The sequence below is a fragment of the Lytechinus variegatus genome, chromosome 1, assembly GCF_018143015.1.
Source record: "Lytechinus variegatus isolate NC3 chromosome 1, Lvar_3.0, whole genome shotgun sequence".
NCBI lineage: Eukaryota > Metazoa > Echinodermata > Echinoidea > Temnopleuroida > Toxopneustidae > Lytechinus > Lytechinus variegatus.
In genome coordinates, this window is record NC_054740.1 from 61,795,935 (window position 1) to 61,813,942 (window position 18,008).

Consider the following 18,008-nt stretch of genomic DNA (forward strand, 5'->3'; position numbering starts at 1 on the left):
GAATCAATAGAGAAAAATCAGACAAGCACAATGCTGAAAATTTCATCAAAATCGGATGTGAAATAAGTTATGACATTTCAAAGTTTCGCTCATTTTTAACAAAATAGTTATGTGAACGAGCCAGTTACATCCAAATGGGAGAGTCGATGATATCACCATTTCTTTTGTTTTTTATTGTTTGAATTATACAATATTTCAATTTTACGAATTTGACGATTAGGACCTCCTTGCCTGAAGCACAAAATATTAAAATAATGGAATTCCATGTGTTCAGGGAGGAATGAAACTTCATTTCACAAGACAATGTCGAAAAATAAAAAGATTTCATATTTCATATAATAAAATACAAAAGAAATAGTGAGTGATGTCATCAGTTCCTCATTTGCATACCGACCGAGACGTGCATATAACTGTTTTGTGAAATGAAGCGAAACTTTAAAATGCCATAACTTTCTTATTTTACATCCGATTTTGATGAAATTTTCAGTGTTATGCTTGTTGAATTTTCTCTCTCTTTTTATTCAAATCAAGTTTTTGTTGGGGTGGACTTGTCCTTTAAGTTCAACTAATACACATTGAGTGTACATTGCTATTCAGAAATCGCATTACAAAGATCAGATAAAGATGTCTATACATGTACAAAAATTATACACATCAGTGGGTCAAATAAACATCTATACTACAAGTATCTGAAAGAGCATGACATTAGTGCTAAGGCAGCGTGTGATGAGAGTGACAGATGTACATGAATCTACCTGGGAATTTTCAACCTCGTCCATTCATGGTCCAAAGTTGTTTTCATCAATCTTTGGGATTTAATTTAAAAATCTATCTTTGTATTAAACACCCTCATGTTATGTTAGAGACAAAAACCAAAAGTCATTGTGGAAGTGCCTGGATATGAAATATTCTCTTCACCTTATTTGACATTATGAACCCCATGACAATTTTGCTGTCTCTCTTGGTCTTACCTAACATCACTTTTAACCCCAGAATTTTGGAGATTTATGTACTTTTATCTGCACTCCATCTCATTACAATAAAATTTAGCAACGTCCACAGTGGTACTTAAATCTCAGAAGCTCATGACATACAAACGGGCGAGAAAGTCAAGGAGCGAGTGAACGCATCTTTGATTATTTACAATGGACTTGTATGACTCCCTGATATCACCCCACAAAATATCATTAGAAAAGCCAAGTTATTATTTGGTATTGTGCAAATTAAAAAAAGCTAGGAATTAGGACATATACACAATTATATGATCAGAGAAGTACAGCAGCATATTTCAAGCAAGATGCGCAACATTTCAGCTGAATCAGTGTAAGCAGATAACAAGCTAACTTCTGCTGATTTAAAATAGAAACATTCAAATCAATGCAAGGAAATATGCAGAAATTGCAGCTGCATGAATCTTGGTATTCATTCTATAAATGCAACAAATTTCAAATACGAGATGTGCGCAATATAAATGCTGTAGATCATCATCAATCAGATGGTGCCTCACTAGCAGAAGAAAAATGAAAACATTTCATTTTTATGGAAGATCTCTATGTTTATGATTTCTCCATCATACAAAGTGAAAATTATGGTCAAAATGTGTTTAAAGGGGCTGTAACACTGATATTTTAGCCAGTGAATGCTGATTAACTTGTGGCCAGTACCAGTAATCCCATTTCTTGCAAAATGTTAACACAAATTTCTTACATGAAGAATCACATGAGTTAATAACAAGAAATTCTTGATGTCAATAATAAATAGAAGAACGCAGCTTGCCATGGCCTACCCTACATAACTTTGTCATACACTGTCTAAAACTTTATGGGTGTGACAGCCCCTTGATGAATAATGAACAACTGTTGGCGATCTTTCGCTTGGCACAGAAGAAGTAATGAAAGTCAGCTGAGAATTAATACCCATACAAGAAACACAGTAAATCAGTCATTATGAGTGAGCACATGAAAAAAAAATATATCAGGAATTAGGGTGGTAAAATTTGAACTAAGGAGTCTACTTAATACCTTGAATTGGCTAAGCCTTGATTTTGCAACATGAAGAAGATACTAATGTTAAGAAATCGTCATATTTCATGGCTTATTCAAATACAGTAAAATTATTGGAACTGTCGGTCCGGACTTGGACAGGTTTGGGTTGCGATTACACTAAGCTTCCATACTTGTCGAACCAGGACAAACCCCAAGACACTCGTGAACATCTGAGAAACAAATTAATATACATTGTATGCATATAAATGGAATATGCATGTGCAAATGTTAAAAGGAGTTCACCCTAAAGAAAAGTCTGTTGTAAAAATAGCAGAAAAAAAATAATAAAAAATATTGAAGGTTTGAGGAAACTCATTAAAGATAAAGGAAGTTATCAGAATTTTAATTTTTGGGTTTGTGACGTCATAAACGAGCAGCTGCCCCATTTATTATGTAATATAAAATGCATAAATTTTTTTTTTTTAATGGTTAGTGCCTTTATACTTATTGTTTTAGAAAGGGTGTCTGTCTATTGATAATCTGAAGGTACAGTAAAACCAATTTTTAATTTTCTGAGAAAATGACATTTCACAGATGTTTTGCCAATCAATGTGTAGGAAAGCTACCTGCATGTGACGTCACAAATCAAATAATTAATATTCTAATACCATTTTCATTCTTTGATGGATTTTCCTCAAACCTTCGGAAATATTTTTTTCATTATTTTTTCTGCCATTTTTACAGCAAACTTCTTCAGGGTTATCTTCCCCTTGAAACATTAATACACGTGACTCTACCTAAGTCAAATCTTTTAGAGACCACAGAAATCTGTTTGACTTAAAGGAAAAATTTGAAGACATGTTTGAAATAGTCTGGTCTATCAGGCAAATCTTTGACCTAACGAAGGTCGACTTAATAGGCAGTTACCTGTAGTTTCTCACAGATCCACTGAAAAATTATCTGATCTCAGATTACCATTACATCATGAAAAATACTGATTCTGAGCACCCCATTTTTACTGCAACGGGGCAGAACATCATGAATTATTGACAACTAGTAATCATTTCTTACTTAATTTGACCCATTTGATGCCTGATTGTATACATGTATGACATGTCTATCACAGACTCATCTTAAATGAAAATTCTGTAACTAATATTGGATATTTGGATATGTTACAAGTACAGAAGCAAAATTGCTTTTAACACATATCCAATTTCCTTGAGTGACATTAATTGGGGTCTTTAATCTAGAGCACTCCATAATCCCCTGTTCAATATAATAACAAATTTAAGAAAGATTAGATAAATAAAAAAGTATATACAACTCAAAAAGCACAATTTAACACTCCAATACTGATTTTGTTCTATCCTAACTCTACTAAACCAATTCTACAATACAACAAATCTCTCAAATTAAACTATGAGTAATCGATACACACTTTATTCCTACAGTAGGCACACAACATTACATATCCTATAATTTTGGAATGTGTGTGTCCAGAAGAAATATGACAAAAATCAAACAATTCATGGCCATTTTATTGCAATAATATAGCACCTTATCTACTATGTGATTTTCTTCTTTGATAATGTTGGGATTACCTTTGAATACACCATATTTTACCATTAATGGATTGTCAATAGAGACCCTTCACTAAGCTCAACAGTCATTATATTCAAAACTGAAAAAAGAGGAGTAAAGGAATCTACGAACCCCAGAGCAGACACAAGATTTCATCAAAATTATCAAGTACTTTTGGCTTTGGCCAGTTAATTTCATAATCACAATACCAGGCCCTGGACATTGTTAACTCCCCAAAATCAATGTAAAATGATTTTTTCCATTTTCAGACAGAAAAACAGTAGACAGTATTTCCACCCAACTTCATTGCATTTTGTTTTCTTCAGGGAAATTTCAGTTGCACTGAAAATTAATTTTAACACCAAAATTAAATATCAATTTGAACCTATGTAGTTCAGGAATACCAGATAGAAATAAAAAACTCACATAGGCCCCAAAATACAGACCCACTCACCAATGGCACAAGTATAGTACAAATCATTTTAGAACAGGAAACCCTGCAAAAAAAAATAGTCTGGTGTGCTTATGCAGCGTCATTGTGCTATTAAAGAGAGAAGACAACTTGGCAGGATTCAAAGGTAATCTCCAAAAACAACACTGAGCTACAATGCACAATGGGAGAAAGAAACACTAATTAAAATACCACTACTCTCAAAGATGGTGTATGCTGAGAATTGGGGAGTTGGGTATTTCACTGTTTCAATAATATTTTAAGCAGGAAAATTACTCCTGGTTATGGCATGCCATTTATTCTGTCTTGGACATGTTTTTCCAGACATTAGGCTTAAAAAGGTCGTAATTCTTTAATGTTCTCATAATGTTTTTCCAGACATTAGGCTTAAAAAGGTCGTAATTCTACAGAGTGGCCCATACTCTGCACTCTATGGTCTAATCCTCAGCCCTACGATCAAACGCTAACGGCTGTGTCTTATACAGGGCCATAAAGTCTCGTCCAAAGATTTTAACATCATGCTACACTTTGAATCAACCATTTGAAGTGCCAATTACCTTTACGAGTGACCATGATGCTATAAGATATTTAATGGTAGAAGCAAACAGTGTTTACAAATGGCTTGCCATAGTTCAGCGCAATTTCACCGAATATTATTTGTGAAAAGCAGGCATTAAATAGGATATATTAGGTCTTCACTATGAAACACAAATTTGCATGTATCACATAAATCATGGTAAAGTAGCATGAGTGACATCAACAGGTACATGTACTAAAGACAGGTATTCTCTATTCAGATTCCATATTGTGAGCATTTACATGGAATGACTTGCTTGTGGCATGTCATGTAGGTTATGCAAAAGAAAGACCTTGTGGTGGTTGATTACATAACTCTTTGGTACAATCAAAACATTGGCTATTGCTCTATCTATCTACAAATAGATGGAGGTTTGCTATACGGAGACACACTCAATTTACATGGTTTCATCCATCATTTTTACAAGCTACCATACGCAACTTTACCTCACCTTGCATCAGGGTGCTTCTCTGTCATTTGGGATAACTCACTGACATGCACCATTAGTGAATTACCGGTACCACTGAGCAGTGTCAAAAACCTAAATGAACCATGAAGTGGTGCCCATATTTCAGTGTGAGTAATGACATAACTCCCAAATTTAGAAAGCTGGTGATTTGTCACATTACATTTTATATTTCAGCATCAAGAGATGGCATTCGCACCTAATTTCTTTACAACTGACGGGGTATATGACCCCTAGATAGTGCATTATGACATTGCTGGCTTTTCACCGTTGAAATTGTTTGATTTGATTGATTGACCACAAATGTGTAAGTGTAACATCACCGGAGCACTCGACAAGTTTCATAGCTGCACCTTTTGATAATTAGCTGATAATCAACAGCTATTAGTGGACCCGTCCCCAATATGATGAATGAAAATTAACATAAACCCTTTACAAATGCAGCTGGGCTCGTAGTAGATACAGGGGTGGGAATATGCTTCCAGATCATAACAGAAAAACATCATATATATATATATATATGCCAACATTTCGGGCAAACATCTGCTTTGTAATACCCAAACTAATACTAAGTTATATCTATCTCAACAGTGTTAAATCACTCTCAGACTTGGAGTATGAATTCAATTTATTCTACAACGGTAAACACTGTAGTTTCAAATTACAGGATAAGCACTCCCTCACTTCTAATGCAGAGGCCCCATTACGCATCAAAGCACTACTTCATATCAATTCAACTCCTACTAAAACTATATCCTCTATCCTCTGTGCATTCTCCTCACAAGAGAGACTACAAATATAGGCATATGATGGTGTCAACAAAATTCCACTTCAACATGATTTACTTCCCGTGTTTATTTCATTAGAAAATAAGACTATATACAACAGCATGAAAGTGAGTTTACCATTTACATATCAAAAAAACAGCGTAAATTACAAATTGTACAATCTTTTTTTTTGTGCAGTTTCATGTAGCTACCTGTGATCTTCAAACACCCGGTTAATATCTGAAAAACAGATGTAGGTTATTCATTTGTAACTTCACTTGTGATGTACGACATATATTTCAGTATACCTCACAAAATTTCAAACACACAAAAAATGGTATAAAATATTCTGTGTTATGTACTGCTCATAATTACAGATTTGAATTAACATGTACACTAGAAATCTACACAAGGAAAGGAAGAATTAGATCAAAGCTAACCAACACCAGGAATCTCAATGTGATTTGTTAATCTAAATGATAACATGCTTGCTACTTTATAACAGCAGTGAATGCGCTCTAACCAAAATGAAAGAAAGGGAAACATGAATATCTACGCTTAAAATGTTTTTAAGTATATAGCTGAAAATCAAGGTATTGAATATTGCTTTTTCAAAAAAAAAATGCATAAATTAATATCTCTATGGCAACTTGAACTTTGTGCCCTTAGTTATTGTGAGTAGAAAAGAGCAGCCAGTTACGATTAAATAGTATCATTCTTGCCCTAGTATATGTACACAGGTGCACTAGTAGGAGTGATGTATATATAAAGCTGAATTTGCCAAAGTTACGAATATTGAATAAAGTTCTTGTTAGAACAGAAAAAACAAATAAGCATGTATTGCATAAATTATATGTGATTTGGACTCAACCATTTGATATAAGCTATGAGATACAAATGGTAAATTGCTTTGATGGCATACATAATAACTATGAAGTTGATGAAACAATAAGTTAATACCTTTAAGGTGGCTTAGACTAATAAAAGGGTTTGTGGAGTGCTACATATCACTCTCTTTACTCACAATTTTTATTATGTAACTATCAGATCAAAAGTCCTATTCTACTTGGAATTCATATGGATTATTTTGTACTTTAAAATTTGTGATACAAAATCAATGGATTGTAAAATTGGGGAGCAGAGCACTTTGCATTCCAGAGGTGGAGTAAGTTCATCTGGGGCCCTTTTCATAAAGGACTTATTACCGTTGTGACTATACCCTTAAGGTTACTACCATGGTAAAAGGGTTCAGCAGCCAAACCACAATCAAGGTTTCCATGGTAGCTGTCATGATTGCATAGTTACCAAAGTTGTAACTCATTATGAAATGGGCCCCAGAAATAAATTTCCATTCAAGATGAAGCCATAAAAGCTAGAGTCCATAACAAAATCTATTCCCATAAAAAAAATCATAAAACACGATTTTTTTAGCAAAACTCAACACTTACATTGTTTCAGTAATGTACCAAGCTGAAAGGCGAACTCCCACTCAAATTGATTTTACAATTTTCATCATCATCTAGGTAATCTCCATTCATTATTGCTACGGTCACAAATACCTTTACGAACACCATGCAAACAATTTCATACCATTTATTGCTATGAATAAAAATCGGCCGTAATGCGTTTGTAAACGTATTTGTGACCGTAGCATTAAATTGAATAAGAATAATGTTTTGGGTTATCACAGCTTCAGATTATAAGCATAGTTAGGTCAGTACCATTTGAACGCTCAACAGCTAAGGTTACATAAAGCATAGAAAAGAAGGAGAAAAAAAAGGTCACACACGTCACTATATTTTGCACTAAAGAAACTAGATTCCTTGTCAATCTATCCATGACAACAATCAAATATCCAACAGTAAAGGGAAAATGGAACAGAGATGGTTAATATTGGATAATTACAGGATATAGGCTTTATACCCAACATTTAGAAAAAGAAACTTCAAGAAAAGTTTGAGAACTATACAATTGGAAAGGATAAGATCGAACAAATGCTGATTTAGGACTTGTACACAACCATACATGTACAATACAATACTGTATATAGTGGCTGATGTGATACTGACATGTAGATAACCATTTTTAAACACAATGTAATGGCAGTCCACATACACTTGCTTTTGTTCTTTTTTCCTCATACTGTTGCAGTATGAATAGAGAAATACATGCATGTGACAAACTATTCATCAACTCTATCATATTGTACATTTGAAGGCAATGACATGAATAAGCCAGACATGGTCTATGTTGGTAAAAGCAATGTATGAACTATAGAGTGGGGTTTCTCAATAAGATTAAAGTTAAAAAAGGAAAGCTAGAGTAATTTGAGCTTGGCAAGTTCCATTTTTGTGTGATTGAACAAATATTTGTGCCATTACCCAGATATAAACATGATAAATACATTTTTACAAAATGAAATTGATCCAATATTGAAAAAGTATAATCAAGATTGATGATTGCCAACATTGCAGAAGATTAAACTGCAAAAATGTAGTATTGATCAAAATTGGTCTGATTCTTTGCATGAACCATCCTAGAAAACAATGTGATCCCTCTTGTTCAAATAGATTTATGCATATTACTTCTATGACTGGAATACACCATTTATCAAAACAATTTCAATTCAAGTTCCTGGCACTACAATCCATAATCATATCTTATTAAATATGTTACTCTGACCAATGATTACAACCAAGAGACAAATATACCTAATAAGATAAAACCTCTGCACTAGTACCATTCCAACATAAAAACACAAGTTTCACGATTAAAATGACACAATTACTTACCTAAACATAAAAATAATAATAGTTGTTTAAAAAATATGTGACTTTGAGGGTAAACATGTTTATATACAAGAGTCTCGAGCCTTAGTCAGATAAGAATAATGTTTAGATCAGAAGTGCTTCAATTATATCTTACCACGTTTAGATTAGGGACCCGTTTCATAAAACATGTTACAATAACAAATATGCAATAAAAGTTTAAGGCTACTGCAATCATTGGATATGATTGGCTTATAGCAAACTTGTTATTGAAATTGTACATTTGTTATTATAACAAGTCTGTGTGAAAACAGGCCCAAGAAGTTCATCGATTCTATCTGTTTCAGCTGCTAAGGCCACCGAATGAATGAAAGCTAATCAATGATTTATTTTTCATTTTGTCTAAAATTATAATCAATGTCTCTACTCATAGAATTTCATTGGAAGATCGTAAGTTTGTTATTTATTACAATAGTTTGTGCTTATTAGGAAATGAAAGCATTCAGTGACTGACTTGGGTACATAATCATCACACACTATACAATACTTGAGATTATATTCAAATCCCATTTCATGGAAATTTCATGGAGAATTCATCGATCCGGTTTTGGTCAGTGTTCAAAATCGTATTGAACACAAATTTGGGGCACCATAGATATTTTACAAGATACTTTAAATGGAGCTCACAGTTTTCTAAGTGCTACTTCTATCTTGAATATGATTCCTCCCTGCAACATGTAAGAACAACTTCAAATCTATAAAATGATTTGAAGTGACTGATTAGATATATATATAAATATACATGTAACCAGCCCCCAAAATGAGCAAGTGTTTGACTAGACAAGAAGTTTTTTTCTACCTTGGCATAGTTTGAATTCATTGTATTCCTTAATCTCAAAACAACCAAATGAGAAATTTAAACCTAAAGTGAGCCCAGTTTGTAAATACTTGGTTTAAATTTGAACAAACAAGTGTCAAGTAATACAGAACTTTCTTCATTTCGACAAGTCATGTCATGTTAGGGGCATTGTAGTATCTCAAACCATCATAATTCTCGTTTCTTGAACATGGAGAAATGATCGTTACAAAATTGCTACATGGGATGTCCGCAAACTTTGTTTGTGAAACCAGCCCCTGCTAGAAGATTTTAATCTTTCACAGTGTATTCAGTGGGGGGGGGGAGGTGTCACAGGAGTGAACCAATTTCAAAGGTAAAAGAGAGAGGTGGGGAAGAGTTAATAGGGAGTAAATAGACATCGGTTGAATAATCATTAAATGCATCATGAAAATGACTGGGAGGATGAAATCTATGCATTCATGGTAATGAATGTGACTCCTCTTCGGTAGGAGAAAGGCAATCCAATAAAGCTGGGTAAATGAGAAACAAATCAATAGCAAATGTGTCTTCTTCACCCGATCCTCCCTTCAGAGTACATGACAAAGGAATCAAATCATTGATCTGGCAACTTATCAGTCCATTTACTACTTGTTTTAACACCATTCAAGAGTAAATCCCTTATTACCTCTTAGATAGAAACCTGCAAATCCCAAGCTTGTTACGAAAAAAAGAAAAGAAAAACCAAGTACTTTCTCTCTTTCTTCTCAATTAGTTGCAATGAATGACAGGCTGATATCACAGCAGTTGTTGTCAGCCGTCGTTTCTCATCTCCAGCATTATTCATGTTGCTCTATCCTTGGGGTAATTCGCTGATTTTTTAACTATGGATTTTCTTTCTCTTCATCTCTCTCTTTTACTCCTGGATGACCTCTGACACCTAGGCAAAGTACATGACCTTGAGCGTGTCGTGATGAACCTTGATGGCAGCAGACATCTCCTTTGGGGTGCGTCCGAAACCATCCCGGCCGTGGTGGCTGCCGTCTCCCCCGCTGGTGAAGAAAACAGAGAGAAAAATAACTTGTTTAATTCATTGTCATCACAGATGCATGGAAAATATAAGTAGGATACTAAAAATTGTGTTATATGCTCAGGGAACAGCACTCATAATTCACATCATGGGTATTAAAATCACTTAAAGTAAAATGACTGCCTAACAGCTGACTACAGGTTTAAAAGTGGAATCTGAATAAACTCCAATTTACTGGGTTACAGGTTTTGTTTTGTTTCTTTTATTTGTGAATAGAATAAATGCACATTACATTAAACACTGACATTGTCTAGTTTGTAATATAACCCAAATGATCATGTTAAAATGCCTAAATGATGATAAATCCAACTTTCATTGTGACATAACGAGAAACAATGTTAAGAAAAATAGTGTTAAATCATACATTCACTATGATTTGCAAACTAACAAAATGAGAAAAAATTTTCTACAGCTAAATCCTAAATGAGAGTATGGACACTGTACTTGATGAAGACCTATCACAATGGTACGTAAGACTACAAGAACTAAACTAGTATGGATACAAAACGATGATGATAACATGATAAAATAGTACTTGTACATCACAGGATCTTAATATGGATTCTATTTTTAAAAAAAATTACCTTACAAAAAGTCTTAGTAATTAAGTTTATTTTGGGCTATTGATAAGCCTTTCTGAATTTGTAACTTGAATTTTGGACAAACTACTACTAGTACTACTACTACTACTACGACGACGACGACTACTACTACTACTACTACTATCACTACTACTACTACTACTACTACTACTACTACCCTACTACTGCTACTGCTGCTACTACTACTACTACTACTACTACTACTACTACTACTACTACTACTACTACTACTACTATCACTACCACTATCACTACTACTATCACTACTACTACTACTACTACTACTACTACTACTACTACTACTATCACTACTACTACTACTATAACTACTACTACTATTACTACTACTACTACTACAGTATGCTGTTAGAAATTAACAGCAGTGCACAGGCGAATGACAAAATTATGCCAACCTGCATAGGGACATTGCTAAATTTTCTGTAACACCCTAGGCTATGGGTAAACTTTCACAACAGGGTCATTATGGGTGAACATTGTTTGTTTTCTTTGCCCCAAAATAGGGACTGTCTCTATGAAATTGGGGCAGTTGGAAAGTACATATTATGAAATGGAAATATGAGAAACTGTCCTTGACAATGACGTCTTATATTAGACTAAAGTGATCAAAAATGCAGCTCCTGCTGAGGACAAGTGAAGTTAAGAACAGTTTTGGAAGTTTGGATATCACATTTTCCATCTTTCTTGTTGTGAGTCGCTGAATTTCTCAAAATGTCACATTAATATTTTTGCGATTGTTCAAAATACAGAACAAAGGGACATCCCAGAACGGAGTGGGTTGGTGCAAGATATATAATTAGAAAACAGATAATCCCTTAAAATATGACCATACAGGACATTTCATTAACCTCCAAGAATCAGCAATTCCTACTTCCAACCTGAAAGCTGAACATCTGCAGGTGAGCCAATCATACAGAATTAACCCTGCCTGAAGTTTTTGGATGCATAAACAAATCTAAAGGTAGGTAATGCTAGAAAATGATTCACACAAACATAATTTTTCTGGCCCCACAAAACTTATGATCATCAACAAATACCAAAGTAATCTATGCATACAACTCTGGCCATGCTGGCTCCAGCAGGGCAACACCATATATGGGAAATATTAGTAGTTTTACGACTGTCATGGGAAAGCTTATTTTGAACTCTGGTTTTTTTCGCACTTAGAAGATTTCAGTTGCGTGCGATAGATAATGCATCACCGCATTGTTCAGATCATGTGTGCTGGACTCGCACTACCGCGCATCTATCAATCAGATAACGTGTTAAATAACAGGTGCACGTTGGCGTTTATGCATGACAGTCACACTTTGTGAAATACCAACCTTATGAAGTTGGCTGAATATTGTACATAAGGCTCTGGGATATAGCTATCAAGAATGTCATTTTCTTTACTGTAGTGAAGTAGGCAACCAATGTTCAAGAGAACCCATTTTAGTGGTGGTCACTATATCATGGCATTACCAAGTTTTATCAGGCCGAGTTAGTGGTCTTAAAGCCAAAAGTGAGGGAGTATCAAGTAATAATAATATATTGGCAAATCTTTGAAAATAAACTAGTATTTATCAAATACAAGAATGTTTAACGTAAATTATGCAAATAAAACAAGATTGCAAAATGAATGCAAGTGCAATTATCTTTGTAAGGAGTTAGTTTTTGAAACACTTTTCGTTTGGAATCAGTGGTGGACGGAAGCTGTGTTTTTCATGACGGATGGTGGTGATAAATCTTCTGTGAGGTTGGGCCTGACCAATGCCATCCACTGTAGCTATTATACTGTAGGCAACCCTTCATTATCCCTTACACATCACCAATTGAGTAATTTACCATATCAGTATAACATCTATCTCACCAGTATTGTCTACAAAGGCAAGTTAGATCAAAAGATTGGGGAGAATTATATTTTCATTATCATTGAAGCCACAATGCTACCCAAATGACCCAATGCTAGAAAAAATAAATTATAGCATTTTTCACATTCTTTCATATTCTTTCATATTCTTTGGGACTAACTTGGCTGCAACTGTGGACATGACTACAAAATTATAACGATGAAATGGAGCTTCGAATGATTCAATTCCTGTTTACTGTCTTTTCCCCCTGCGGTTACTTTTTGAATTTGCCAGCCCAATTTTCTACACAGTATTACAGCTAATATTGGACCCTGCAGAATTTAGGGATTCATTTCAGATGATTTAGTTGGTATTTTGAGATTGCATTAAGCATCCATGCACCTTTCTTTTCTTGCTTTGAACAATGTAAATTCAACTTTAATTCGATTTTGCTTAAATACAATATCACAAAATTTAAGATTCATATAGCTTTCAATACATGTACATTATAAAGTTGCCAGGAATAGATGCATTGAAAACATTTGCTCCAGTGACGATTGCTCCAATGGAAAATCTGTACATTAAGCCAAACATAAAATGTAACCTCCAAAACTAAATAAACCCTAATTGTTATCTTAACATCATTCTGAACCCAAAACTCTAATAACCCTATGCCCCCTTAGATATTAAGACCGGAGCAATTGTCGCAGGAGCAAATGTTGTGTCAGCCTCACGGACGCCTGATGCAATATTAAATTCTACATATATAGTACAGTCTACAAAAACTACATCCAACACCATATGCTGTTCTACTAACAAACAAAAACAAGTGGAATGCCTCTGGCCGTCTCACCTGCATCACGCGGTTCAATATAGCAGCAGTGCTCACTTTGAATACTACTCTAACTCGCACAAGATGTTCAGTGATACAAGGTTACTCTTATTTCCCTTTTTTATGAACTAGACAAATAAACTTACAGAGATATGATGGTTATTCAACAAAAAACCCCAACATGGCCAAAGTTCATTAACCTTACATGACCTTTGACCTTGATCATGTGACCTGAAACTCGAACAGGATGTTCAGTGATACTTGATTACTCTAATGTCCAAGTTTAATGAACTAGACCAACAAACTTTCAAAGTTATGATGGTAATTCAACAGATACCCCCGATTCGGCCAAAGTTCATTGACCTTTGACCTTAATCATGAGACCTGAAACGTGCACAGGATGTTCTGTGATACTTGATTACTATTATGTCCAAGTTTCATGAATCAGATCCATAAACTTTCAAAGTTATGATGGGAATTCAACAGATATCCCCAATTCGGCCAAAGTTCATTGACCCTAAATGACCTTTGACCTTGGTCATGTGACGTGAAACTCATGCAGGATGTTCAGTGATACTTGATTAACCTTATGTCCAAGTTTCATGAACTAGGTCCATATATTTTCAAAGTTATGATGGGAATTCAACAGATATCCCCAATTCGGCCAAAGTTCATTGACCCTAAATGACCTTTGACCTTGGTCATGTGACGTGAAACTCATGCAGGATGTTCAGTGATACTTGATTAACCTTATGTCCAAGTTTCATGAACTAGGTCCATATATTTTCTAAGTTATGATGACATTTCAAAAACTTAACCTCAGGTTAAGATTTCGATGTTGATTCCTCCAACATGGTCTAAGTTCATTGACCCTAAATGACCTTTGACCTTGGTCATGTGACATGAAACTCTGATAGGATGTTCAGTAATACTTGATTAACCTTATGGCCAAGTTTTATTAACTAGGTCCATATACTTTATAAGTTATGACATCATTTCAAAAACTTAACCTCAGGTTAAGATTTGATGTTGACGCCGCCGCCGCCGCCGTCGCCGTCGGAAAAGCGGCGCCTATAGTCTCACTTTGCTTCGCAGGTGAGACAAAAAATTGCATAATGCTCTAATAAAATGCATGTAACTGAAAATGTTCTACAATTAGTAATGAAAAAAATCTAACTCTATGTCTATTTGTCTACCTCTAATAAATAAAAGATCAAACACAGCAAAATGAATTAAAGTAACTGAGAAAAGATCACAAACATGAAAACAAGAAAGCCAACGAGAAATCCTGAGAAGTGTTTAAAGAAAACTCAACCTGGCCTGTAAGTATAAATCCTCCACCACTATCTAAATGAATATATAAATGTGCCCTATCATAATCAGACAGTCGCTCACAAATAAACACACAATGAACTTGATTTCTAGGTTTTTGTTCAAAACCACATATAATATAATTGACTAAGCTCCATTAAACCGTAAACTATTATCAATTGAAACTTTCCATGTTTAAATTGAGTTTGAAATTTACGGGTAAATGTAATTGTAGGCCTAGTCTATTTAAAAATAAATATATAGCCAAAAAACATAATACATCCAAATAAAAAAAGAGTGGAGTGTCCCCAGTGGTCTCGCCTGCATTCAATATAACAGCAGTGTTTATCTAATCAAATTTTTGATGCTCTATTAACCCCCCTCCCCAATTGAGTTGTAAAAGAAATTGAATTTGAAACATAAATTAGTATGCGGTGCTTTATAGAAACATTTGTATTTAAAAGCGCTATATGAATATATAAATGCTGCATATTAATATTATTAATAAAGAAATGTGTCCTGTAGCATAGTGTCCCTGCCATAAAAATGTTGAAATTTAACCCTCGTTGGGACGGGCTTCTTCAACAGATAATAGAGCCGGGCCTGGGAACACCCCCCCCCCTCCCCTGAGGACCTCAGCTGCTTTCCATGCCAAAATTCAAAATTTTGCTCTTCATCAAGAAATAAGAGTCCATATGTGATATGTTTTTATCAGAAACTTGTGTGGCCCTTACATTGAAGTGAAAAGTGGCTTCTGCTATGTGGGCTAGACAAAAATGGGCTATTTAATCAGATTTGTGAAAAAAATTGCAACAACTCTAATGAGATCATCATATAGCCATATTGTATACAACATGTATCTGAACCTCTATACTTACAGCTGGCCTAATATTATCTATTTATGCTGGCCTTTTTGCAAGAACGTTTTGGTAATGCTATGTCCTGCATTTCTTACTCCTATATCATGCTATACTAATCATTTTAGGGCTGAAATAAAAATAAATGGACCCTATGTTATAAATTGTTGCAAATGGTTGAATAAATCTCAAATAATTTTGAGATTAATTTCATCAATTGCAGCGTTCACAAGATGCCCATAATTATTCTTGACTCATTGACCATTTAAATTTAAGAAGACTGGGGTACTATTCTGTAAGCTGGAAAGAGGAGAGTGGCCTATCCACAAAGATCTCAGCTGTTGCTATTGCGATATAAATGAAAATCAACACGCACTTAACCCGTAATATAATCTACATAATTGTATAGTAGACTGTTCCAAAATTATTCAAATTAATAAGAGATGCGTAGAATTGACTGCACATCATGATCAATGCAATCACCCATGAGAATCAGCTCCATGATAATTTCTTTAATGGAATTATGAACAGCCTCTTTAGCAAACAAGGACATCTTCATATTTCAGAGGTAAACCAAAGGATTTCACTACATGACACGTATCACAGGCAATGGTCTTAATACACATATAGAATAAAATATTCCCACAACTATTTTCTGTTATTTCATCAAACTCTCTCCCATATGTCCAGAGCAACTACTAAGCTCCATTTTGTACTGTGCATTTTAAATTTCATTTTCTAGAATAACTAAAGAAATACTTTCAAAATTGATTTTTGAAAAATAAAATCAAACTTGTAACACAGATTAGGGTTATAAATGTTAAAAAATGAAGACAGGCCAAAATGCAAATGATATGAAAACACATCAAAGAAACATCGATGCAATGGTAGGCAAAACAAAGTATTAAATGTCAATTGTAAGGGATATGAGATTGACATTAGCCTCAAAACACAACTAAAAAAAAAAAAGGTTGGGTTAGTTAGAATGAGTAAGAGGGTGAAGCACCATTGATCAAACATAGACCCAACGAGACAAAGACTTGGGAATGATCCAATTAATCTTAACTATGGAAAGCCATCGGTATCATGGTGTAGTGTGGTTCTGACTCCTGTTTCTTAGTGGGGGGTCATGGGTTCAAATCCTACCCCGGGCATTAATTACCCTCAGCGAGAAAGTTGTTGATATTGTGCTGCACCCAACACGAGTGAGGTGAATGGGAACCTGGTAGGAATTTATTTCTTGAAATACCAAAGGCATGACAGCAGCTCTGCTATTCAGAGCCAGGGTAATTATGGTGCATGAATTGGAGAGCACACACAGACTGCTGATTCAGAAGTGCTAAGGAGCTATGCAAGCAAGTATGAATATTATTAAAATTCTTCACCTTAAAGGAGTATAAATTGCCTTTATGTGAAGGAAAAGGAGCACATTCATTGGGCGAAACAATGACATATGCACAAGTGTTGCATAATAATAGAATGTACACTACATTCTAGGTGACAGCATCACTGGCTTTCCATAATTGAGAATGGTTGGATCAATCACAACTCTTTGTGAAACCAGGGCCCATATGATGTATGTAACAAGCGATATTTTATGCACTCACTTGCTGTTTGCACTGGATATGACACTGCAGGGAGTAAAACATAAAATTCAGTCAAAAATGAAATCATAGAATGGAGCCTCGGGAGGGAAAATTTAATCTTGGACTATGAAAAAAAAATCATAATCTTCGACAGTTTTATTTTGGAAATTCAACCTTTAAGCAAAATTTTCTCACATAGAGTGCAGAAAAATTAACGAAGCAGGATGGTGAAACTCAGTATCAAGTTGGATAGCAATTTAAAGCATTGAAGTAAAAGAATTTTGAAATGCATTGCATCACTGACCAACTTTTCAATCTGTTTTGAAATGAAAAATTAATGAATTAGTGATTTTTTTCCAAAATTACTTAAAAACCTTTCTGGTTTTCCAATAAAAAAAACATCTTTTATCAAGCTTGAGCTAGCTTCATTCACAATTTGAACTATAA

General features: G+C 34.5%; 1 protein-coding gene and 1 long non-coding RNA gene across 5 annotated transcripts in view; one reads left to right on the plus strand and one right to left on the minus strand.

The window, feature by feature from the left end:
- Positions 1–485: 485 nt before the first annotated feature.
- LOC121418952 lies at positions 486–7,433 on the plus strand. Its single transcript, XR_005970532.1, has 2 exons — positions 486–4,361; positions 4,416–7,433. It is a non-coding gene; the product is annotated as an uncharacterized LOC121418952 (long non-coding RNA).
- LOC121418932 (protein argonaute-2-like) overlaps positions 6,458–18,008 on the minus strand; it is a 42,359-nt gene continuing 30,808 nt past the window's right edge. For 3 of the 4 annotated variants that reach the window (XM_041613161.1, XM_041613169.1, XM_041613152.1), the window contains exons 21-22: positions 17,583–17,606; positions 6,458–10,485 (exon numbers count right to left, since the gene is read on the minus strand). In XM_041613161.1, the coding sequence (XP_041469095.1) occupies positions 10,374–10,485; positions 17,583–17,606 (136 nt within the window). In that variant the 3' untranslated portion in view covers positions 6,458–10,373. The remainder of the gene's footprint in view (positions 10,486–17,582; positions 17,607–18,008) is intronic. The other variant, XM_041613178.1, reaches the window with a different exon arrangement.